At 43.5% G+C, this 26,762-nt stretch overlaps 1 protein-coding gene across 3 annotated transcripts; it reads right to left on the reverse strand.

Moving 5' to 3' along the window:
- Positions 1–777: 777 nt before the first annotated feature.
- SAYSD1 (SAYSVFN motif domain containing 1) lies at positions 778–26,762 on the reverse strand. Of its 3 annotated transcripts, none has more exons than XM_069954219.1 (3): positions 26,677–26,762; positions 7,483–7,721; positions 778–3,381 (listed from the first exon to the last, which is right to left on the reverse strand). In XM_069954219.1, the coding sequence occupies exons 2-3, from the start codon at positions 7,687–7,689 to the stop codon at positions 3,049–3,051; spliced, it is 540 nt and encodes a 179-aa protein (XP_069810320.1). In that variant the 5' UTR covers positions 7,690–7,721; positions 26,677–26,762; the 3' UTR covers positions 778–3,048. The 3 variants fall into 3 exon arrangements, with proteins under 3 accessions (XP_069810320.1, XP_069810317.1, XP_069810319.1); XM_069954216.1 differs by lacking the exon at positions 26,677–26,762 and adding an exon at positions 16,828–16,917 and having other exon boundaries at positions 7,483–7,695; XM_069954218.1 differs by lacking the exon at positions 26,677–26,762 and adding an exon at positions 16,828–16,917.

Below are 26,762 nucleotides of genomic sequence, written 5' to 3' on the forward strand. Positions count from 1 at the left end.
CACAAACAGGTAGCACATCAGCTTATACTTTATTGAAGAAAATTTCTATACAAAATGTCACATACTAATCCCACTTGCGTCCAAGTACAAATACATCCTCAGGGATCTAACATCTCTGTGGAAGCCGTTTGGACGGCGGAGCGCGTGGGGATGTTTCTGTCCTCACCCGACCCTCTGATTTGGACCACACATGGTGAACTCTTAGTAGTTCTATGTCTATTTTCCTTTTGATCTATACACTGCAATATTTATCTGATTATTGTATATGTGATGCTATATGCGATTCCATGTGATGGTGTCTATTGTTAAGTTTGTTTTGGGGTATCCCATACTTGGACGCAAGTCTTAGAGAGCAGTCTTAGAGAGTAAGTATTACACGGAACGATAATCGGCCAAATTGGCCCGATTCGGCCGATTATCGCTCCGTGTAATAAATGCAACGATCAGCCGATGACAACGATCATCGGCTGATCGTTGATATAGGTTAGACCCTATTTTCGTCGGGTGCCGACCGCGCACCGCTGCGTGTAATATTGGTGCGTGGCCGCCGACTAACGATATACATTACCCATCCACGTTCCAGGGCTGCTCCTGCCGTCCGCTTCTCCCGGGGTCCCGCGCGCGCTCTAGCTTCACAGAGGCCTGTCAGCTGATAGGCCGCTCAGCCAATCACAGGCCGTGGCGGTCCCGGCCTGTGATTGGCTGAGCGGCCTACCAGCTGACAGGCCACTGTGAAGCTAGAGCGCGCTCGGGACCCCGGGAGAAGCGGACGGTAGGAGCAGCGGACGGCAGGAGCAGCCCTGGAATGTGGATGGGTAATGTATGCCAGTTTAGCAAGGGTTGCAAGGACATCGGTAACGATGTCCTTGCAGCTCTTGTTAAGCGATTATCGGGCTGTGTAATAGGCCCAGTAAACGAGCAACGATCTAGCAGATCGCTGCTCGTTTACAGGTATTATCGGGCCCTGCTCGGCCCGTGTAATACCACCCTTAGTCAGGTTCCTGTACGGTGAGGAAGCAAGAAAAGATGCACCCAACAACTTCTCTTCAAGTAACCTTACTCAGCACTATGCAGTGTTAAAACCCTTACAGGAGAGAACAATTCAGAGATCATCATAACCCACAGTCACAGTGCAGGACAGTATCCACAAAGGCAAAAAGCTAGGAACTGATCCTGATAGAGCAAAGTTGCTAGAAGCCTATGAACTCTATTTTGCTGCGTGGTTGTTAGCAGGGAACTCTCAGCATTCTGCTCATCCCAGGTAACAGGGTCTGGGGCTTGTGTCACACTCTAGGACGGGTCCCCCGACACTGGTAGGGCAATAGGTGGTTCATTCCGACCAAGGTCAATGCATGGGCACAAATATTCTCTCTCAAGTATTCTTATATCTCTACCTCATCCTCCAACATCCTGGCAGAGCACATTACTACTTGGGTTGGGCTCTCATGACATCCTACTCTCTGCTCCTCTGATTCTTCCATGTATCTCTCAAGACACAACTCAGTCAGCACGAGTGTACTTCTTGCTATACTCCTGTCACAGATCTGGATCCTGTAATATCAAGTGTATTATTAAGTGTAACGTATCCTACATTTCCTGATTCCTCCATCCACACATGCCCGATCCCTCTCTCTCACAGGGGATAGACGAGAGGCCTCCACACACATTAGGCTGTCAGCCAACACACGTCTAGCTTGTATAGCCATCATAGATTTTTATTCACTGGAAACAAACAACTGAACTGGCTGCTATTAGTGTTTTTGAGAGAATTGTATCTTTTTGATTACATGATTTTATTTTCTTGCTGAAAGTGGAAAACCGTTTTAAAAGAGTCTTTCTGACATTTAGTACTGAGATGATTGACACAGTGATGGTAAATGAGTAGGTCAGGATCCAAATGGCAGAAATCCTTGGAGGTTGTGCAAAAGGAACAAAAGAAAAAGTATATAACCACATTTTTTTCTTTAGAAGACTTCCTGAGTGTTGGAAGATTACCTAAAAGGGATAGTCCCACAATTATCCACAGAGCTGGAACCCTTGACAGTCACCTGAATGACAGCAAAATGTCCCCCACAAAGAAAAAATGGGACCGGTCAGTGCTCCACTTGGAAGCTGTACAATGGTTATGCATATGTATGTTTCACAAATTTCATTGCAGGGGACAGTTCTCCTCCCTTCTGCTGATGGGCTTATTGAGCTGGACAGTGATTGCTTTTAGGGCATACCTTTGTTGTCTGTGTCTGTGTTTCAATTTTCATATTAAAAAAACCTTTATTCCGGCCATGAATAGTGTCATGGAGGCAGGGCCTATCATCCCCATGGCCTGAGCATCGATATGCCTCACTGTGTTGTCTGCAGTGTGCATCGCTGATTATGCAAAGGGCGGCCATACAACACAGTGAAGTGGTGCTAGAGCCAAGGAAAGATAGCCCAATCAGGCTGATATGATTCCCTAAATTGCTGTATACAGCTCATGCAGCAGCTGCGGAACGTACTGGCCGTGGCTGCAGCAGTAGCTGTACACCCAAAAAAAAGGACTTTAATCCCCCGCCCAGTAAAAGACCTCTCTGCCTGTAATTCATCCTTTTCGAGCGCGCTGACAGACAGAGCATGGTCACTAGATCGAGCGGGGAGCCGCCCAGATAACTACTTCACTGTTACTGACGGGGGATTAAAGTCCTTTTTTCGGGTATACACCTATTCCTGCAGCCGCAGCTGCTGCAGGAGCTGCATACAGCGGTTCAGGGAACCATATCAGCCCGATTGGGCTGATTGGTTCCCTTTAACTGTACTCTCAGCCTGAATAAAGATCTTTTTTTATGAAAATAAACACACAGACAACAAAGGTATGCCCTAAATGCTAATGCTTTTATTTAGTTGGTAGACAGACAGGGACTGACAAATTTACTTAAATTAGGGAACTACCCCTTTTAAGGTCTTTTTCACTGCTCTGGTCTGGGTTCTAGTCTGCACAGTGCTCTCTGGTGTGTATGGCTGTATCTGCTGTGCCAGGACAGTATACCATATGATGATCTTGGTCTGCTTATGCTACGTTCCAGCCAGTGGTCTGTACTGCAGCTCTCTCTCAAATTGCTCTGCAGTTAACGTTCCCTCAATGGCCTCACATCCGGGGTTGAAGACAGAATAGGCGCTTTTCTCTCCTTTCTTTCTGATGCCAGGCCTGCGGGTTCCTTCATATAGCCAATAGAACATAGAAAGGAGAAAATAAGCCAGTCCAAACTCAAGCTCCACAAAAAGTCCGAGCAGTACGAGCCACAGGAGGAACTTCAATAGAAGGATGGTTTTCCACGTAGAAGAGTCGGGAGGCTCCACATCACAATCTGCTTCTTCCTCTGCGATTACTGGCATCCTAGAGAAAATCTTTAAAACATAAAAAATAAAAATAAATAGATAACAAACCACCAGAAAACATGTCTAGGTTGCAACTTTTAAATCACAATGGGAATTGTATCCTAGCTCTCTGTCAGGTAACCCCTTAATGACCAAGGGCATACATTTACTTTCACGCCTGAGGGCGTACGTGTACTCTCTCCTGGGGTATAGCAATATGAAGCAAGCTCAGGAGCTGAGCTTGCTTCACAGTGGATGAGGACCGGCTGCTATCACCCGCCGTTTCCTCACCCGCAATAATGGACCACCGCAATCATGCCCCCCATTAAGGTTAAGACAGGAGCAGCGACTGTCACTTAACGATCGGGGGTCGATCGGTTGATTGCGGGAATTCTCCTTACCTCTGTGCGGTCTGATCAGCACTGTTCTAACAGGGTCTGCCAGCCACTATGCTACGGTATATCATTGATCGATGTATGGAATCCAATGATGGGCATGTAAAAGTCTTAAGGACATAAAAAAAATGCCAAAGCCCCTCTCCCAATAAAAATTTTAATCACCCCCCTTTCCCATTTCATGCATAAAAAGTGAAAATAATTAAATAAAAAAATAAATATAGTGGTACCTTGGTTTAACAGCGTTTTGGTTTAAGAGCTCACAGTTTTTCAAAATTGTAACTTGGTTTAAGAGCTCCCTATACTGGGTGGGAGCGCGAGTGGAGGAGGGGCATGGCCTTCAATAGCGGGGTCTACAGCACTGTACTCTGACCCAGGAAGTCTCCCTCACCTTCCAAATAATGGCAGATCCACTTTAGGCTGGGGCTTACATCAGGGGACAGGACTGTGGAGGTAATCTCTCCATAGCTCTAACCCCTCTCTCCCCAGACATAGAGTGCTGCATGTATGTGCCCACATCTGTCCTGCTCATTCCTTCATGCTCCCTGCAGTCTCTGTCAGCCCTTGTGTTTCCCATCATCTCCATTACTGTACAATAACTTATAATATCGCATATTCTGCTGTTTCTGAATGTTTGTTTCATTAGTTTTACATGTTATTCAGAATAATAAATATTTATTTATATGGGAAAATTTGCTTTGGTTTAAGAGTGGATTTGGATTACAAGCACAGTCCCGTAACGAATTATGCTCGTAATCCAAGGCACCAGTGTATATTGTAGCGTGCATAATTATCCGATCTATTAACCTCTTAGGGACATATGACGTACCGGTACGTCATTTGTCCCTGAGAGGTGTTCAGAGCCGGGCCGCGGGTATTAGCAGGCACAGTCCGATCGCCGTGCCCGCTAATACAGTAATCAGATGCAGCTGTCAAAGATTACCGGATGCAGCACTTCCCTGGTGTCTAGTGGAGTGGATCGCTCCTGGTGTCTAGTGGAGTGGTGTCTAGTGGAGCGATCCACACATCCTGCTCCGGCCGGGGTCTCCACCAAAATGGCGCTGATCCCGGTTTGGCACTCGGATGCTTTCGGCTGCAGCAGAAGCATCCGAGTGCTGATCTCATTGATCTTTGCTGTATAACTATACAGCAAAGATCTCAATGAGAGATCAATGCACTTATACTAGAAGTCCCCCAGGGGGAATAACCCTAAAGGGGGGGGGGGGAATAACCCTAACCCCAGGGGGGCTTCTAGTATAATTTAAAAAAAAAATAAATGTTGTTATTAGTAAAAATCCCCCTCCCCTAATAAAAGTCTGAATCACCCCCCTTTTCCCATGTTTTAAATAAAAGTAAATAAATAAATATGTTTGGTATCGCCACATACGTAATCGCCCGAACTATTAATTAAATCACATTCCTGATCTCGCACGGTAAATGGCGTAAGCGCAAAAAAATCCCAAAGTGCAAAATTGCGCATCAATTGCGCATGTGCATCAAATCCAGAAAAAATTTAATAAAAAGCGATCAAAAAGTCGTATATGCGCAATCAAGGTACAGATAGAAAGAACACATCATGGTGCAAAAAATGACACCTCACACGGCCCCATAGACCAAAGGATAAAAGCGCTATAAGCCTGGGAATAGAGCGATTTTAAGGAACATATATTTGTTAACAATGGTTTGAATTTTTTACAGGCCATCAGATAAAAGAAAAGTTATACCTGTTACATATCGTTGTAATCGTAATGACTTGAGGAACATGCATATCATGCATGTCAGTTTTACCCTAGGGCGCATGGAGTTAAAACAAAAACCCCCTAAATAAAAAAAAAAATGTGTTTTTTTGTTCAATTTCACCCCACTTTGAATTTTTTCCTGGTTTTGCAGTGTACTTTATGCAAAAATTCAGCCTGTCATTGCAAAGTACAATTAGTGACGCAAAAAATAAGGCTACGTTCACACAGAGCAAAAGGGGCGGATTACGCGAGGAAATATTTCCTCCTGAAATCAACTGACGCTGAATTCCGAGCAGAATATAAGCAGAATGTAAGCAGAATCCCTGCGTATTCCGCTAGGAAAGTGTTCAGCTCGTAATCAGCTCTAGACAAATTCAGCGCGGAATACTCGAGGAATCCGCGCTGAATCCGCATGCATTCAGCGCTGAAATTCAGCGAGTATTCCCCATTTCCGCGCTGATTCAGCGCGTAATTTCCGCTTGTATTACGCTTGTATTCCGCGCTGAATACGCGCGTATTCCGTGCGGAAACAGAAAATCAGAGCCCTATTGGTTTGTATAGGCTTCCGCTAGCGGAAGAATGAACATGTTCATTCTTCTGGCGGAAAGCGGATTAGTTCAGTGCGGAAATTCCACAGTGTGAACTGCAGAGCAGAATTTCCATTCAACACAATGCTAATTAGCTCTGCACCTATTTTAACGGCTGAAATTTCAGCGCTGATTCAGCGCAGAAATTCAGCTGCTTTTGCTCTGTGTGAACGAGCCCTAAGGGCTCATGTAGGTTTCTAGGTAGGTGGAAAAATGCAAGTGCTATGGCCTTTTAAACACAAGGAGGAAAAAACGAAACCCCAAAAACGAAAATTGGCTCCGTCCTTAAGGGGTTAAAATATAAGAATATTGTTCCCATGCGGTGAACGGTGTAAACAAAGAGCTGTAGAAAACACAAGTATTGCTGATTTTCTATTACATTCTATGTAAAAACTATAAAATGTGAACCATACGTCCCATTTACACAAATATGGTACTAATAAAAACTAAAGATCATGGTGCAAAAAATTACACCCCATACAGCCCCATAGGTGAAAAAAATAAAAGTGTTATAGTCACAAAAGGGCCATTTTAATCATACCTATTTGCAAAAAAAAAAGTTTTACTGTTAAAAAATTTGTGAAACATTATAAAATCTATGTAAACATATCAGTGAGGAGACAGGCCGGATGATGCGACAGTGATCCTAAGGGTGCCCGGAGAAGAGTTTACCCTGACTAACATCGCAGGACTGACGCAGAGGAGGAAGGTAAGACACATACCTTCCTCTTCAGCGTCCCCGGCGCTATAGGGGGCTATCAGCAGTTTAGATTCGTCTGCGCATAGTTCCCCTTTAAGAAAAATTGTATTTCTGTAAAATTATCATCTTAAGAAAAATAACTCACTAATATTATGTTATTACAGCTTCAGTAGGTTACTGCTTCAAATAGACAACAGGAACTGTCCCTCTCCTGAGACATCAAATCAGCTGCCTCAGAAGGTCTGGCTGGATCTTGCCTCTGAGATCATGCCCCTCACCTGAGTGATGTCACCACCTCTGACCAGCTCATCCAAGCTATAGCACCATCTCCTATATTATACACAGATACAAATATATCCTCATTGGGACATAAGACGTGTTTACAGCATGCTACCTTGTGCTGAATGATGCCTCAGCCAGAGGAGCCACCAGGGAATGAAGAACAGCAGGTGCTGCAGATTTACTGACGCAGAGTAATAGCCTTTTTTGGTTTTCATATAGAACACAATTTTTAAATCAATTAAATCTTGTAAGGAAATACTAAGCGAAAACTGATAGACTGTATTACACCTTGTGCTCTGCCTCCTCATTTCCTGCACTAGGGACAATTAAGTGTCAGCTTTGCCTGGAGTGTTCCTTTAACTACCAGATGGAGGAATTTGTCCCCTTTTTGGGCAGATGCTGTTTAATTTTCGCCTTTCCCCTCTCACCTCAGTCCTGGCATCAGATATTGGAGTTTCTGCAGGTTCCATTGTTTTCCACTTGCTCCAAACACTGTGAATTTTCTCTTTTGCCATCTGTATAAACGTATTTCTTCTCTGCTCTGTCACTGTCCCCCCCTCTTCGTGACTGCCTTCCCCATGTTGCCGATGAATTTTGGCTCTTCTTGCTCTGAATTCTGCCAGCCTTTGCTCCATGGGTCCCTGTATGAGAAAGGCCACGGGTGAGACTAAAAGAACAAGAGCAGAAACAAAATGAACAATCAATATAAATAAAAATTAACATGCAAGCGACTTCACTAAGAAATAAATTATGAGAGGAGCGCACCAGGAATGTGATGTATCTATTAAAGGATGGCGATGGTAAAAAACAAGTAACAAGTAAAGACAAAGGCTGCCAGGAGGATAAAACCTAAATATGGTCCATGAACCCCTAAACAACCTGGCAGTAAGCAGGACCAACATTAAAATGACTACACTTCACCAGGCCCCATATAGGTTTTTAGTGATGCATTTTGTAGAGACCTCAGAATCAGACCCCCTGCCGAATACAGACCCCAAGATCAGACCCTCTGAATAATATAGACCCCATGCAGAATACAGACCCCAAGATCAGACCCTCTGAAAATTATAGACCCCATGCAGAATACAGACCCCAAGATCAGACCCTCTGAATAATATAGACCCCATGCAGAATACAGACCCCAAGATTAGACCCTTTGAATAACATAGACCCCAAGACCAGAACCCCTGAATAATAGACCATAAAATCAGACCCTGCTGAACAATATAGACCCCAAGATCAGACCCCCTGCATAATACAGACTCTAAGTGCCCATTACATGGGATGATTATCGTGCAAATTATTGTTATATTGTTCGCAATTAAACGATAATCATTTCAGGTAAATGCAGTCAACGATTGGTGCTGACAACAGAATCATTGGTAATCGTTTGCTGTAATTCCAGATTCGGTCACTAATTGTCCAATGTAATTCCACATCGTTCCTTTATTTGCTGGGATCAGATTAAGCAAACAATCGTAATAGTGATCATAACTAACGACTATCGGTCTGTGTAATACAGTGAACGATTTACGATCATTTATTGTTAAAAACTGCTTTCTCTAATAGGACCCTTAGACCAAAGCTCTTAAAGCGACTCTGTACTCACAATCTGACCCCCCCCCAAACCACTTGTACCGTCAGATAGCTGCTTTTACTCCAAGATCTGTCCTGGGGTCCGCTCAGCAGGTGATGCAGTTATTTTCTTAAAGAATAACTTCTACACTTGCAGCCCTGTGTCAAATTGGCGTGGCCTAGAGTGTCTGTGCCCAAGCCTTGCACCGCCTCTCCATCCCTACTCAGCATTAGGAATGCCCCAGGCAGTATTTTTCTTATTCATCACCTGACTGAACACTGCACAGGTGCCTTAACGATCCAGCAAATGTGCAATGTTCACACAGGAGATGAAATTGTTCTAGGGGCATTCCTAATGATGAGGAGGGTGGAGAGGAGGGACGGAGGGGTGTCACTATCCTAGGCCACGCCAATTTGACACAGGGATGCAAGTTTAAAAGTTGTTTTTTAGGACAATAACTGCATCACCTGCTGAGCGGACCCCAGGACAGATCTTGGATTAAAAGCAGCAGATGGTACAAGTGGTTTGGGGGTGTCAGATTGTGGGTACAGAGTCGCTTTAACATCAATGTGTAGCTCACCTAGCACTACATGGATAACACACCCAGCACTACATGCATCACACATCCCGGAGCTAGTTTGTGACCTCAGGTTGTTCCATTAACCACAATTTATAAGCTACCATGTAGCAGGACGCTGGTATACAAGTATACTAAAAACACAACATTAGCTTCTTATTACGGTCAGTAAATCATAAAGCGTCACTGTAATGTATTCATGTTAATGTGTATCTGCATATACAGTAGTTGTAAAACGACACAGGAATGGCAGGCAGTCTGTAAGAATGTAAATGAGGCCGAACCAGGCCCCGGGCTCTGCTGGAACAATTACATACAGTAAGGTTTTATGGCGCAGAATATTTCCTAAGTACTCATTACCGCATCCTCACAGGTGTTATACTGAAGCACCAAACTGATGGAGGAACATCAGGGAGGTATCAACCTCAACTCCAGAACTGAAATACAGAGTTTATGGGCGCCTTCCAAACTACCAGAGGGTACAGCACACCCCGGTGACTGACGGTAATAACATTACCTAATGAGTGCAGGAAGCCACTCACACCCACAGCAAGAATAAAGAAAACTACTAAATGTGGGGCAGATTTTATGTTGCACTCCGCAGGGCATATAACAACTGCTGCAAAGCAACTTAACTGTATCATATTTATTGTGTAACCCAATCAATGGCTGTGACATCTTGCAGCCTTGGATTAAGAGGTTACCGTGTGAAGACAACCTACATGCTTATAATGGAGGATGCCCTCCAGGTGCCATAACAGAGAACTGCTCAGTAGCGTTGAGCGGACCTGTCAAACGTTCTCCGAACCTGAACACTTTGCATTTGACTCCCTGCGACTGCAGAAGTTGGAGGCTCTCCTAGGGCTGCCAGGAAAACATGGATACAGTCTATGTTTTCCGGGCAGCCCTTGGGCAGCATCCAACTACTGCAGCTGCAGTGAATTAAGTGCAGAGCGTTCAGATTCAGAAAACATTGCTGTACCCGAACAGTTTGACAGATCCACTGAACACTTATTTTTCCTTGTTCTATGCTACTACTGTGCTCTTTTCCCTCCTATCTTCTTTTACTGCTTCTCTTGCTGTTCATTTTATCCTATTTGTGCTGATCGGTCACTATATCCATGAATCTGGGGGTTTCTCCTTTGTGTTTCAGAGGGTGTCCTGCACAGGGCTCCATGCACCACATTTGGTGGTCATGCCCTAAAGTACAGGCCTTGTGGATGGCAGTTGTCCACCTGATAGAAGGCATCATTGCTAGATCTTAACCCAAGACTCCCCAAGCACGCCTTTTTGGAGTCAAACTCTCTAGGATTCCCAACCGTTTAAGTTATCAGCCCGTATATATGTAGCGCCTTGTTGGAAGCAACCACACTTACACTTAGATAAAGTAGTAGATTGCTTAATTGCCATTATGCTTTCTGAGAAGATAGCTGCGATATGTGGAGACACGATTGCAGCATATAAACCTGGTCCCCCTGGTATATTTTCCCCATGTTGTTGACATCTCTTATTATAAACCACTCAGAGATTGAATGCGCTTGTTCTCTATGTTCTGAAAGGCATCTGTGTCATTGTATTACCTACTGCTGATGTACTAGACTGTACCTATGATTATTTCCCTTTTGTTCTTTGTATTTTATTTGTTTTTATCTTCTTTCATTCTAATTGCTGACCATGTCGACCACCAATTGTTATGATTTTATACTTTCCAATAAAATTGATATGTTTGATACTAAAACTACCCCCTGAGGGAGTGACCAGGGGTTGCAGCAGATGTCCTCCGTTCCATAGTTGTGCTGAATTAGCTTTTAATGTTGGTTGACGTGATTATGGATCATTATGTTTGATATAGGTTTACAGGACTATGTTTGCTCCCCACTTCCTGTAACTAGAAAAAATAATCATAGAATAATACAATTTAATTTGGTGAATAGAATTTACTATACCCCTGTTTTCCTTTATAGGATAAGAAAGAGAGAAACAGCTAACTGTATGAGATGTGGTAGAGAGCCAGCGGGTTGGTTACATATGTTATGGTCCTGCTCTGAACTGCAGAGCTATTGGGAAAGCGTAGTAAGGGAAATTCAGTCCAAAGCTTAGCATTCCTTTGGAACCAAAATTGATTATTCTAGGGGAGGACTCTGGTCTTAACTGTAATAGGAAAAGAAGGGTCCTTTTAAGTAAATGGCTTTTCATTGCCAGGCTGCAAATAGCGAAAAGGTGGATGTCTGAGAAGGCCCCAAATATTAATGAGTGGAAGAAAGCATGTGAACTTTATGGAAGTTACGAATAAAGTGTTTTGTTTTTTTTTCTTTTTCCAGCTCTGCCCAGGGGGGAGGAGGGGGGGATAGAGGGTTGAATAAATGTTAAATGATTTTTGATTTGTCATATGAATTTTTCTAAATAAAAGAAAAAAATTAATAAAAAAAAAAAAAAAAAAAAAAGAAATGATTGTTCCCCTTTGTGCGGATAAAGAATAATAATAAAAAAAAAGTCATTGCCCCCTAGAGCAGAGAAGGGGGAACCTTCGACCCTCCAGCTGTTGCAAAACTACAATTCCCATCATGTCTGGACACCCATGTCATGTGAAGGTCCGAACTGAACATCAGTAGTAAACGTGTTTTGTTAACTTTTCACAAAGGTTGTTGAACTATTTACATACAGAATTGATGCCCCTGTGCTCTCTCCCCCAGTAGTATATAGCCCCCTGTGCGCTCTCCCCCAGTAGTAATTAGGCCCCCTGTGCGCTCTCCCCCAGTAGTATATAACCCCCCTGTGAGCTCTCTGCCAGTAGTATATGGCCCCCCTGTACGCTCTCCGCCAGTAGTATATGGCCCCCCTGTGCGCTCTCCCCCCAGTAGTATATGGCCCTCCGTGCGCTCTCCCCCTGTAGTATATAGGCCCCCGTGCGCTCTCCCCCTGTAGTATATAGGCCCCCTGTAGTATATAGGCCCCCTGTGCGCTCTCCCCCTGTAGTATATAGGCCCCCTGTGCGCTCTCCCCCTGTAGTATATAGGCCCCCTGTGCGCTCTCCCCCTGTAGTATATAGGCCCCCTGTGCGCTCTCCCCCTGTAGTATATAGGCCCCCTGTGCGCTCTCCCCTGTAGTATATATGCCCCCTGTGCGCTCTCCACCTGTAGTATATAGGCCCCCTGTGCGCTCTCCACCTGTAGTATATAGGCCCCCTGTGCGCTCTCCCCCTGTAGTATATAGGCCCCCTGTGCGCTCTCCCCCTTTAGTATATAGCCCCCCTGTGCACTCTCCCCCTGTAGTATATAGCCACCCTGTGCTCTCTCCCCCTGTAGTATATAGCCCCCTGTGCTCTCACCCCCTATAGTATATAGCCCCCCTGTGTGCTCTCCCCCTGTAGTATATAGGCCCCCCCATGCGCTCTCCCCCTCCCATATAACATGAAAAAAACACTTATACTCACCTGGGTCTGGGCGTCTCCTCTTCTCTTCCCTTCTGTTGGCCGCACTGCAGCGGTCACAAGAGGCCGCTCTCCCCTTGCCCTAGCGCTGGCGCAGTGACATCACTCAAGTGCCGACACCAGGGGCAGAGTGCGCCGCCTCTTGTGACCGCTGCGGCGGCCAGTGAGGGGTGACTGACAGGGAGGGAGCAGATGGCTCTCTCTCTGTCAGTGCTACCGCAGGGTAACTACACTCACCAGCCACTTTATTAGGTACACCTGTCCAACTGCACGTTACCACTTAATTTCTAATCAGCCAATCACATGGCAACTTAGTGCATTTAGGCATGTAGACATGGTCAAGACAATCTCCTGCAGTTCAAACCGAGCATCAGTATGGGGAAGAAAGGTGATTTGAGTGCCTTTGAACGTGGCATGGTTGTTGGTGCCAGAAGGGCTGGTCTGAGTATTTCAGAAACTGCTGATCTACTGGGATTTTCACGCACAACCATCTCTAGGGTTTACAGAGAATGGTCCGAAAAAGAAAAAACATCCAGTGAGCGGCAGTTCTGTGGGCGGAAATGCCTTGTTGATGCCAGAGGTCAGAGGAGAATGGGCAGACTGGTTCGAGCTGATAGAAAGGCAACAGTGACTCAAATAGCCAACCGTTACAACCAAGGTAGGCAGAAGAGCATCTCTGAACGCACAGTACGTCAAACTTTGAGGCAGATGGGTTACAGCAGCAGAAGAACACCCATTACTAGCATGGTGTACCTAATAAAGTGGCCGGTGAGTGTATAAGCGCTACCAATGTATATAATGTTAGGCCTATTCGCTATAGCTTCATCACAGTCAGCTGCATATATTCTCATAGTTTACATGCCTGCACAGAAGATGCGATGGTCAGCCAACATACGAGTTTCTCCATTGGTGGATCTCTGGTCCTTTCACATAGACCGATTATCAGCGGTGAACGTTTCTGTCAAGTGTCACTGTCGTGTTTTTTTGTTTTGTTTTGTTTTTTGCAGAAATCAATAGTTCAGGAGATTTTAAGAAACTTTTTAATTGGGTTTATTAGGCAAATGTACCATTATCTTCATTCAAAAGGACTTTTCCCAGGTCCCCCCCCCCCTCATTCACTGCTCATTATCAGGAAACCTCGACTCTTTCACATCAGTCAAGCCCTGTGTAATCTATGGGAAGGGGAGAGGGGAGGAGGGAGATTAGCCAGCCGAGAGCAGAGAACAAAAGATTACACAGTGGGACCTGTGTGAAAGCTGGTATTCAGAGGAGATAGCCCGGTGATGTAGCTGTAAATTAACTCTTTGTTGTCTTGTTTTAGTGCCTCATCTGCCTCCACCCCTCCCCTATCCATAGAGAACCATGAAGACAGGGGGGAGAGCTTCAAACTGCTTTTTCATGATAAAAATGCATTTTTCAGCTAATAAACCCAATTATAAAGTTTCTTAAAATCGCCTGTACTATTGATTTCTGGGAAAAAAACTTTTAAACAACAGTGACACTTTAACAGCAATCTTTTCTGAAGGCCCACACACACCAACCGGCGCATGTGCTGCCACCGCAATCATGGTGAAGTCTATGGAGTTCTGGAACACAAATACACGGATTATGACATCCACAGCCGTGTGCGCTGACCTATTGGCCTCAACAGGTCCTATACTGTCCACAATAACGGATGTATATACGGGGCCCTACCGAATGAACGGAAATTGACAGGAAAATAACTTCACGCACTTACAACAGGTGTAGATTGTGGCACAATAGGAGAGTGTCACTTGTTGTATGGGCAGACATTGCAGTCTCATCTTATTATGGATGTCTCGGGGCTGTATAGAAAAGCTCCTGAGATTATTGGAAGCCCCTGTAAGATTTCTATGCGACGTGCGGTATGAGGCAGCGGGATAAATAGTAATTCTACAACGAAATCTAAGATCTGCATGAAAAATATCTCATCAGCTTCAGGAAAATCACGGAGAGCCTTAAAGCTCAGCTTCCGAAGAGAAATGTCAGCTAAGGTGAGGCCGGCTCAGCACTGTACATACAGCACCGGAAATATGGGGGGAATCTATGGAGACCACCCCGTCAGCGTATCCGAACAGGGAATATGGATATTATATGGGGGATCTATGAAGACCACCCCGTCAGTGTATCCGAACAGGGAATATGGATATTATATGGGGGATCTATGAAGACCACCCCGTCAGCGTATCCAAACAGGGAATATGGATATTATATGGGGGATCTATGAAGACCACCCCGTCAGTGTATCCGAACAGGGAATATGGATAGTATATGGGGGATCTATGAAGACCACCCCTCTCAGCATATCCGAACAGGGAATATGGATATTATATGGGGGATCTATGAAGACAACCCCTGTCAGTGTATCCGAACAGGGAATATGGATATTATATGGGGGGATGAACCACTCAGGACCCCCCTTTATGATGGGCATAGCTACAACATGGGCTATACTATGGGCTTAGCTACAACATGGGCTACACTATAGGCTTAGCTACAACATGGGCTACACTATAGGCTTAGCTACAACATGGGATACACTATGGGCTTAGCTACAACATGGGCTACACTATAGGCTTAGCTACATGAGCTACACTATAGGCTCAGCTACAACATGGGCTACACTATAGGCTTAGCTACAACATGGGATACACTATGGGCTTAGCTACAACATGGGCTACACTATGGGCTTAGCTACAACATGGGCTTAGCTACAACATGGGCTACACTATAGGCTTAGCTACAACATGGGCTTCACTATAGGCTTAGCTACAACATGGGATACACTATGGGCTTAGCTACATGAGCTACACTATGGGCTTAGCAACAACATGGGCTACACTATGGGCTTAGCTACAACATGGGCTACACTATAGGCTTAGCTACAACATGGGCTACACTATGGGCTTAGCTACAACATGGGCTTAGCTACAACATGGGCTACACTATAGGCTTAGCTACATGAGCTACACTATAGGCTTAGCTACAACATGGGCTACACTATAGGCTTAGCTACAACATGGGCTACACTATAGGCTTAGCTACATGAGCTACACTATAGGCTTAGCTACAACATGGGCTACACTATAGGCTTAGCTACAACATGGGCTACACTATAGGCTTAGCTACAACATGGGCTACACTATGGGCTTAGCTACAACATGGGCTACACTATAGGCTTAGCTACAACATGGGCTACACTATGGGCTTAGCTACAACATGGGCTTAGCTACAACATGGGCTACACTATAGGCTTAGCTACATGAGCTACACTATAGGCTTAGCTACAACATGGGCTACACTATAGGCTTAGCTACAACATGGGCTACACTATGACACTATGGGCTTAGCTACATGGGCTACACTATAGGCTTAGCTACAACATGGGCTACACTATGGGCTTAGCTACAACATGGGCTACACTATAGGCTTAGCTACAACATGGGCTACACTATAGGCTTAGCTACAACATGGGCTACACTATAGGCTTAGCTACAACATGGGCTACACTATAGGCTTAGCTACAACATGGGCTACACTATAGGCTTAGCTACATGAGCTACACTATAGGCTTAGCTACAACATGGGCTACACTATAGGCTTAGCTACATGGGCTACACTATGGGCTTAGCTATAACATGGGCTACACTATAGGCTTGGCTACAACATGGGCTACACTATGGGCTTAGCAACCACAGCCCACTGTATCACACTATGGGCTTAGCTACAACACAGCAGATGGTATCACACTTGACAGGCTTAGCTACAACAGCAGACTGTATCACACATAAAGGCTTAGCTACAACACACAGATGACAACCTACTTATGACTAAGCAGACTGTATCACTGAGGGTAAGGCTTAGATACAACTGCTCAGCAAGCAGTATCACATGACTGGATACAATGGCTCAGCATTCTCACACATGATAAGCTCAGATACAGAAGCTTATGGTACAGGACTCTCTGGGGCCGCTGTCACCACACATGGAGCCCTCAGTGATTGTACCGTCGTGTACACACATGGCGGCGAGGGGCGGCTCTGATAACTACACCATATGGCGGGAAACAGAGCCTGGGTGCCGGGCTAATTTGAGGCTGCTATAGCGCACCCTGCTGGCGCTCACAATCACTACCGGAGCACACGTGACCAGGTCTCCCCGCTTCTCACCTGCGCCCCGCAAAGACCTGACACAACTTCCTCCAGCTGAGGCTGCCACGTCCTCCTAGAGACTAGTGACGTCATCGGCTGGAGCATAAAACGAGCACTGATTGGCTGTGGAGAGAAGCGCTCACAGTAGGCACGTGATCTTGACAGTATAAGTACGTGTAGAAGGCGGGAGTTGTGAGGTGATTGTGTGAGGAGACAGAAAGCGGCGTTAGTACATCAGTCAGTGATAGTGTTAGGTCAGTGAACTGCAGGAGCCTGAGGGGTTCTTCATGGTCAGTATTTATTTATTAAAACTCAAAGTAAATTGTATAAAGCTGCTGAATTTTCAGAAATTTACAGTATTACTTGAAAGTTGTGCGGGAGGTTTTATCTGTGGTGAGGATTTGTTATATGTTGGTTATACTGGGAAAAAACTTACTGCATCAAAGTACCGTATTTCAGTGTACTGTAGAAGTGATCGAACAAGCTTTTCTACCAGTTCTCTAGAGGAATTTGTAATTTACAATTATTCTTGAAAGTATAAAAAAAATTATATGAAATGAAATGCCCCCCTCAAAAAAACTGTAATTGGTATCACTGCGTGTGCAAAGCATTGCATTGTTTATTCTTAACGGCAAAAGTCATAAACTAGAAATATGCTGAAATATCCCATTTTTTGTCACCTTGGTCTCAAAAATATGGTATACAAAAAGTATATAAATATGGTATACAGCATGGTACTACTAAAACTACATTTCGTCACATAGCTCCATAGACCAAGAAATAGGGCATAACACACCAAATATTTTACAGTTCAGGCATAGGAATTGTTCGGTGGCCCCAAAGAGAATGAATAGAGTGCAAGTGTCATGAGAGTCCCATATTGCATCTCTGGATCAGTGAGGGTCCCAGCAGTCCGACCCCCAGCAATCACCTTGTTATCCAGCAAATATGCAAAAGAACACTGCAGAGACACCATCACATGTCTCGACGTCGGCGGAAAGGAGCAACCAAGCCAAGGAATGTCTCCAATTAAGGAAACCACCTAAGCAAGGTACCCATCCACAGACAGCTGTTTTGGGGGTTTTGCCCCTCATCAGTGTGGAGTAGGTTTCTGGTTAGTGGGAGCAATGACTAGTAAGTGCATGCAAAAGGATGCTGGTTGACCTCAGGGAGATCAACCAAAACACCGCAGAGACACCATCACGTGTCTCAACGTCAGTGTATTCTAGAACATTGCCCCCTGGGAAACCAAATATGCAAAAGAACACTGCAGAGACACCATCACATGTCTCGACGTCAGTGAAACCTTCTCCGGAAAGGAACAACCAAGCCAAGGAACGTCTCCAATTATGGAAACCACCTAAGCAAGGCATTGATATTTTAGCATCGGTGGTGTGGCTGCGATATGTAGACCTGTTACTATAGGCTTCTAATATTGTCGAAGTTCACGAAAAACGTGAGGTTTTACACTAGTATTAGAGCCGTACAGCTAAACTATTGCTGTGTTACGATAATCTGAAATTGTCTTTTTGCAAAAGTTTGATGTTCTGCAGTTATTACAGAGAGACTTGAAGCTGATCTTATAATATTGCTCGAAGGCTCAATCTCTGATTCTATTACTATTTGCCATTTTTTTTGTATTAAAACTATTTTTGTTTCAGTCGTGGAGAGTAAATTATTAAAGTCATCTAATGAAATGGCCGTACACACCTTTAGGTTACAGGAGCTCTGAAGGAGTCATAAGAAAAAGAAATTAAAGCCTATAGGTTCTCTTCCCATTATCCTTGGCCGCTGCTTCAAGAGTATTGTACTCTATTTTATAGTCAATCATGATGGGGAAAAATTGGGAAATCTTATTAGCAGTATAACAGTGTAATTGTCAGGCATCTGTAAGGCTGAATTCATACAGCATTCAAATATGTGACATTGAAGAAGCTTGGGAAAAGTGGAAAGTATTTTATGCATATTTTATATTTTATTTAAAGGTGGCTATGGCCATAGATGTTAACTCGAACTCTGCCGAGAATAATATGCAAGTTAGGACAGCTTTTCCACAATCTGCTCTATATTTGTGAGCTTGTTTGTATTGAGATGGACAGAGGGGGTAATTAATAGTACTGAATAGATGCAGTTGTGTATGGAAACCTTTTTTTTTTTTTAGAAAATGCTTTATGGGAAAAAAAGCTATGCAAATTATCAGTCATTAAGGAGAAGCAACAGGCGGCTCAGCCAATCGGCCTGTTACTGCAGAGACCGCTTCAGATGCTTTAGCAGCGGCTGCGGTGATTGGGAAGAACCTAGAAGAACACTGGGGAGTGTGGAGAGGTAAGTATATAACTTTATTATTTTCTATACACTTTCATCAGCACTTCCTATAACATGGAGGGATGTGTGGTCGGTGGCCGATTTTCAAGACAATGCACTTTGGCTGATTGTTGCCTTTATCACACAGTGCGGTATGTGCCTGATTGGGCAGATAATTGGCCATGTAATAGGGCCCTAACACTCCTTCATGGACATCCTCTACCAGTTCCTTAACAAAGTGTCCTTAAAACACATAATAAAGCACCAGGTTACTTGGATAACGTCAACATTGCGATCTCTAGGAAATCATCTATAAAGTGGGTGGTTTGAGTCTCTTCTGTTTTGCAGGGCATCTAACAGTGCCTGCGTAAAATGGGCACTGCCAGGTGTACAGATGTTTATTTTGTGAATGGGCAATATGTTGTCACATACTCCATGGGCATGAATGAAAGTTCTTGTGGGGCAGAAACTCCTAAGGGGCAATCTGTGCCTGTGTATCAACATCCTAGACATCTGGTTATTCCTAATTAACTGTTGTGGCAGCAGGGAGCCTTGGAATAGTATGGATAGTCTTTGACTACGAATTATACTTGGTCCCTTATGAACTTAAGAATACCCTAATAATAGTAATGTTCCAGTTGTAGGAAGCGCAGCGGTCCCACTCCATCCTCCTCCAGAAAAGGAAGAGATAATTGGGGCATGGACTGGCCCACTGAGGCACATTAGACACAGTTACAAAAGAGGTACACAGTAAAGTGGGGATGTTGGTGAAGGATATTATTCTCACCCTTGTGAGGCTCATTGTACATATATCCATATCACTATTTCCAGTTTGAAGCTCCAAACAAAGGACAGTCCTTGTAATGGCCTGACACATTCCTTAAAGGGGTAGTTCGCCAAAAAATTCTTTCAAATCAACTAGTGCCAACAAATGCCAGAGATTTTTAATTTACTTCTATTAAATAATCTCAAGTCTTCCAGTACTTATCAGCTGCTGTATGTGGTAGTATTTCCAGTCTGGAGAGCAGGAGAGGTTTTGTATGTGGATTTGCTCCTGCCCTGGACAGTTCCTGACATGGACAGAGGTGGCAGCAGAGAGCACTGTGTAAGATTTGAAAGAATACACCACTTCCTGCAGGGCATACAGCAGCTGATAAGTATGGGAAGATTTGAGATTTTATTATAGAAGTAAATTACAAATATCTGGGATTTGCTGGTACCAGTTGATTTTGAGAGAAAAACATTTTTGGTGAAAAACACCTTTAACTTGAGTCTTTGCCACAATATTGAACTCTGTTCTGATTATGATGAAAGCCACGCTTCTATGTCTTCGGGTGCATGCACACTATGGAATACGCCCATAAAGGCCGCTGCGGATTCTGTCGCTGGCCCCTGCTCGCGGGCATGCGCATCTTTGCCTGTGTCATAGAATCTATTCTAGGCACAGACGGATTCCGCCGTCCGTCGATTCTTTTGGCGGACGGCGAAATCGGCCTAGCCATAAAATGGTGTTTATGGCACGGGCAGAGATGCGTGCTGCCGCGAGCAGGGGCCAGCGACGGAATCCGCAGCAGCCTTTACGCGCGTATTCCGTAGTGTGCATGCACCCTATCACAGTAGTCTTGTGATGTTGCCAATATTGTCTGCAATGTATGTGGAAACAGAACCTTAGGGCTGCATCTTTATTTCTTCATGGATCAGATTCCCAGACAGCTGTTCCTGGGTTATTGTCCCTGATTACAGAAGCGGATACTGGTTAGTCAAAGAGACCATATCTTGGCTGCGGGGGCCGCAAATGAGTGCTGATCAGCAAGATTGGTGTTTTGTTTGCTGTGCCTTTACACGGCATGAGAAATCGAGCAGATAGGCTGCATGTACAGTACGATCCTAGTATCGCTCATGCAGCTCTGGAAACTGACAGCACAGATATGTATATTTATATGTATATATCCGCCCTGTCAGTTTCCAGATCACAAGCAGCAGTCTATACTACCAGCCACTCTGCTTGTGATCTGGTATCTGTCTTTCCAGTCAGTTTCTCTTCATCTTTCTTGGCTACACAAACCACTATTTACACAGGGAGATGTAAAGCCGATAGAGATACATTTTTGAGCAGGCACAAAGGATACGATCAGCCGGCAGTCGGTTCTTCAGCTTATTGCTGCCCCTTTTACACAGGCCGATTATTGTTTGTAGAAATGTTTCTAGCGATGCCCCCATGTAAAAGGACCCTTAGATGCAGCTTGGCTGGCCTTGACGGTTTTACACTGCATAATAGGATCTATGGCCAGAACTTATGGAGTTCAGATGAGAATGACTGGACTGGTTCTGTTTCCTAGAAAGTTAATCGTATCTAAAATAATCATGTGTTACAGAAAAAAGTAAAGAATTCACCAGGCTCTTTCATCAAGAAACTTAAAATTGGGACAGTATTTCAGGCTGGTGCTGGTGTATTGGTGTTGAGCACAGGTCTATAAAGTTCTGTAAATCTACTGTATTTGGACCTCTTCCATAGAAAATAATAGAAAAGGTTATATCATGTCTGTCACTGTAGAGACTCTAAAACTTTCGTGTGCAGATACAGCTGAAAATGTGCGTTGCCATAAAAATATCCCATGCATTGGTAATCCACACAATTTTTTTTTTAAGTATGCCATTCTATATTAAAGCAAATACACAATAAAAAAATACTGACACTGCATTTTTTCCTATGGGACACAGCAGCATGAGAAGGGCCTATTTAAAAGAGAAGTCAGATAAAATAAAAGAAGAAAACAATATATATAGCCTGATTTGCCATTCTTGGTCGCCTTGCCTCCCATATCACTGCACAAATAAGCCCTTTTCTATAGACAGAAAATTAAATTAAAAAGTTTTTTTTTTTATTTTTAGTAAAAAAAAGAACACAAATTTTATTAATCAGGTTTTACTGTAATTGATTCACAGTATGTTCTCTGTCCCTGCACATTGGGTATTTCTTATGAGCCAACTCCTTGCCAAGGCGGGTCAGACAGTCGTTTTACAGTTAGGTGAGTGTTACTATTGTTTCATAGTTCTGTATTCTTTGTAGGCCTACAAGTTTGAGCTTTTTGTCACAATGTGTCCCAGATGTGGCCATTGGTCCCCCATAGAACAATAAATTGGAGAAGAATTGACAGACTCCAGAATGCAGGCCCCTTCCTTTCCTCCAGATGCAGGCGTTTTTCTTACTGTCCAGTTCCCTAAATAACTGGATGTGTTATAGATCAAAGGCAGGAAACATCAGTAACTTGTTTCTGTCCCTGATACTAAACCCATCAGGGCATTAAAAAATTTAAAAAAATTACATTATTTTGTGTTTCATTTTTTTCAGATTTGTTGGGATGAAACAAAACATCAGAAATGCTAATTTTCCTGGCTTTACTTTAGAAATACATTAGACCCATAGGAGATTATACTATTATAATGCATTCAGGAATTGGACAGCTCTGGGCAGCAAACCACACTGCCCCCTCATAGCCACTAGATGGCGGCATTTTACTGACTATCACCATAATCCATATGACAAACTTGACTTTTCTTTGCTGTAGTTTTTCCAAGTGTTTGTTTGGATTGCTTTCTATGCCGCATAATAAACTGCAGTGATCTATGACAGTAACCCAAGAGCTGAGCTTAGTTTCACATAAACCTCAGTCAGTTATGTTTTATGTTATCCTGGCACTTGCATAAGGAGAACAGTGCCAAGAAATACAAATAAGCTGTGTATTTAACATCTTGTCATCGAGAACTTAATAAAACATAAAGATATTCATATCAGGGGGAAGTTAAGGCTAAATGGTGTTGTTACAGTCTGGGTTGTAGTCAGGTGGAAAGTCTGCACAAGGCAATCCATGTAATGAAGAAGATTTAGGAGATGTAAGGACCGGCATCTGTAATGTGTATAGTCAGGGTTCTGTTCACACAGCGGTCATGGTTTAAGTGTTAACAGAAACCATGTAGGCTGTGCTGGAACTGACAAACAATGGTATCCATAGCACTGACTTATGATGGGGCTTGGCGATGCTGTCTGACTGGCATTATAGGTCTGTGGCCTGTGCAATTCTTCCTATTAAATCTGAAGGAACCACTGATGAAGGATCCATATGAGCCTGGTAGTGTGAACACAGCCTAAGGACAACTTCCGTTGTGAGATGCTGGACGCATGATGACACTATTACACTATTCTTTTCTTTATTGAGTTGTCATTCACAATAGAAGTGGAAGCCATTTTCTGAGCTTTATGTGACTGCCTTTTGAAGTTGTAAAAATGCACCTGATGCCTAATCTAAACCCTAGGTTCCTGTGATACATGTCTCCATGGCACATTGATGCATCTATAAGAATGCATTGCATAACAACCTGTTATGTAGCATGGACATGTATAGAGATGATATTTTCTGCTTTGCTTCAAGTTTATAACATTGTCACTCCAGTAGAAGTTAATTAGGGCAGTAGCAGTCACATCATTTTTAATTTTTGTAATTCAGGATACTGCTGGAGCTCCAGTGTTGTGCAGCTAAAAGAGCCCATATAGGGTCCTATATGAACAACAAATCCTGCACTCCAGGCTAATAAGTTTTTATTTCCATTTTATTTTGCTATAACTAATTGGGACCTCTTATACAATCCATGCTTCATTAGTTCCTTACAAGAAAGAGACCAGGGCAGAATGGTAAATAGACAGATAGCAATATTATTTTTTCTTCTGTTAATATGGGTGCGGTGTCCCTTTCTACTGTTTAGCTAAACGTTACTATTATAGTGGTGGAAGTACTGGATGTGCATGTGTCTGTATCCAAATCCACCTACTTATTTTCCATTTCCCCTCCTCCCTGGATGTGATATATTGATACTGTATGTAGCTAATAAGTTCTGCAGGTGTCCGGATGACACTTAATCTCAGTAGGATGCGTTGACTCCCACGTATTTCTTTATAATTTGTGGAAGACTGGTTATATACTTAAAGGGATACTCTGGGGGAAAAACTGTTTCTAAATCAACTGGTTTCAGAAAGTTATACAGATTATATAATGTAATATAAAAGGTTTTTGTAGCGCTGGATAACCCCTTGAATGTATCTGAATTGTAATACCACACACAACCGGATGACAGGGGTGGTGCTGTTAAATAGAAACAGAAGATTGTTGGCAGAAAAAGATAATCTGGTCCATCTAGTCTTTGTGCAAGAAAGTAGCCATGTTTTCTCTAATCACTGTAACCAGAGAGAAGTGTTTTACAATGATTACTGTCTATCTATTCTATCACAGCAGGTATCAATATTTGGCTAAAATCTTCTCTTTTAAAGCAATGCAGATATTCAGCCTTCCTGTTATTTGTTATCCTGGGAATGATGCCAAGCCAGAGCTATTGTTCCAGTAATGACAAGACCTGTCATGATCTGTAATATTTGGCATTGAAGTCAATGAGTGACAAGGACTAGAACGATACAGTCTGATGACAAATTTATATCAGCTTCCATTGAAAAGAAAGTGCAAACTTAGCCTTAAAAAAAGGCAAGTGTGATTTAAGTTCTGCCAAGGCGCCTTTCATACACTTCTATGGTCCTTCTGACTGAGCTATAGACCAGAGTATTCCAGTGAAGACTGGTTTCTAGGGAGTGAAACTCCTTGTCAAACCTAGAATTGGGGTTGTTCCAACATACCGCAGCTACCGGGCTGTCAGGCAGAAATCAGATTTTAGGCTATAGCTGTATTGTAAGTGTCGTGCCAGCAGAAAAGTGAACCAGCAGCCTGACAATAGGCATGTTATTATGATTCTCTAGGCTTAGTTAGCAGTGTCCCACACAGCCTTCACCAGGACATCTACAGACTGATGAATCTGACAGACAAAAGTGAAGACTCTGAAGAAAAGCTGAAGAGACTAAGGGCCACATGTATCATCCTGCGAACGGATGATTTTCGGCAGAAAGTGCCGATTTGCTTATTTTTTTATACGCAAATGGCCGATTCGCGAATAAAATATTTGCAAATCGGCACTTTCCGCCGAGTACGCCAGGGGGAGGAAAGGGGGCGTGTAGTGGATTCAGAGTCCGCGCGATTTACCATCCGTTCCGCCCAAATATACGCCGAAAACCTACTCCAGTCCTCAGCTGGCGTAGGTTTTCGGCGGTGCGCACCGGCGCGCACGGGATTTATGTAGAGGCAGTCCGCCTCTACATAAATCTCCGTAGCGCCGGAGCTGCGGTGGCATTTTTAAGTCCGGCGTAAAAAACGCCGGACTTAATAAATGCCCCCCTAAAAGTATAACTATATTAGTTGAGATGGGGATACCCCTTTAATGGTCACTTCAACTCTGTGTCCAGCTATACTGAGTAATGGTTACACTTCTATGCACTATACCACAGTCCTACTTTATCACTTTCAGTAATATCACCACAGTGAATGCGTCTTTAATACAGAGATTCGCCAAACTGATTCATTTCCCTCCTCAGTGTATTGAACACTTTGAAGCATCATCATTATCCCATAAATAGAATGACCAAAACCACAGTTGTTAGGAAACTGATAGAGACATGTGATATATCGCTGTAGCAATGCTTATGTCACTTGTCTGGACACCAAGGCTTTAATTAATTAATGTGCCCAAAATATTACACTATTACAGGAATATCTTTTGTATTAAAAGGGAAAAGTTATTTATTGGTAGTTATCACTGACCAGAGAACAGGATGCACTTCCTATATTCCTCATTAGTCATGTTGAAACGCATTACTTTAAAATTAGTACAAAAGTGACATTTTACAGTTTATGGCTATGTTCCCACTTCAGGAACTTATCGGGCAAACTTGTTAAATAGATGGCCACTAATATTGATCATGACGGCTGCCTATCCCAATTTTTTTTACCAAAGTGGGAACCTGACCTAGGGCTGTGTTTTCACCACATCTTTTGAGGGTGAAATAACGATATACTGACGGTATAATGATGGCTATAAATAATGATCATGATAATTTTCAACGACCATCGTTGTTTAAAAAGACATTTTTTTTGTCCAAAAAAAAGCCACTCCAGTCTCCATTTTGCCCTTGACAAAAGCCACTGGTGTGGCAAAATGTCTTGGGGGGTGAAGGTGCAAGGTTTTTTTTAACTTCGTTATGAGTTGAGCCTAATTCTTCAACACTGGGATTTACAGACACATTAGTTAGTACAGTATTACCGTGTTTTCCAGACAATACGATGGTACCTTATATTTTTCCCCCTAAAACAGCCACTATGTCTTATTTTCGGGGGATGCCTTATTTCTCTCCCCCTGGGGGGGTGTGTGTGTGTGTGGGGGGGGGTGCCGTACTTTAGGTTAGAGGGAAGAATGGGTGGGGTGTCTTATTTTCGAAGTGTGTCTTATTTTCAGGGAAACACGGTAGTTGGCACTGCTGGCCAGCGACTAGTGTATATATAGAGATAGTGTATGTAGGGACGCACCTAACTGACATTTTTTAAGGGAACCTGTTACTAGGTTTATGCCGCCTTAAATGAGGGCAGCATAAACTAGTGATATAAATACTGAACAGATTGGTGTATTACTAACATTATTTTGTTAAGACGTTTCCTAATATGCAGGAGAACAGGATTCTTGACACACCCCTCCTCCCACCCTCGAGCTGCTGGTTGACA

This window comes from Dendropsophus ebraccatus, chromosome 15 (genome assembly GCF_027789765.1).
Source record: "Dendropsophus ebraccatus isolate aDenEbr1 chromosome 15, aDenEbr1.pat, whole genome shotgun sequence".
Lineage (NCBI taxonomy): Eukaryota > Metazoa > Chordata > Amphibia > Anura > Hylidae > Dendropsophus > Dendropsophus ebraccatus.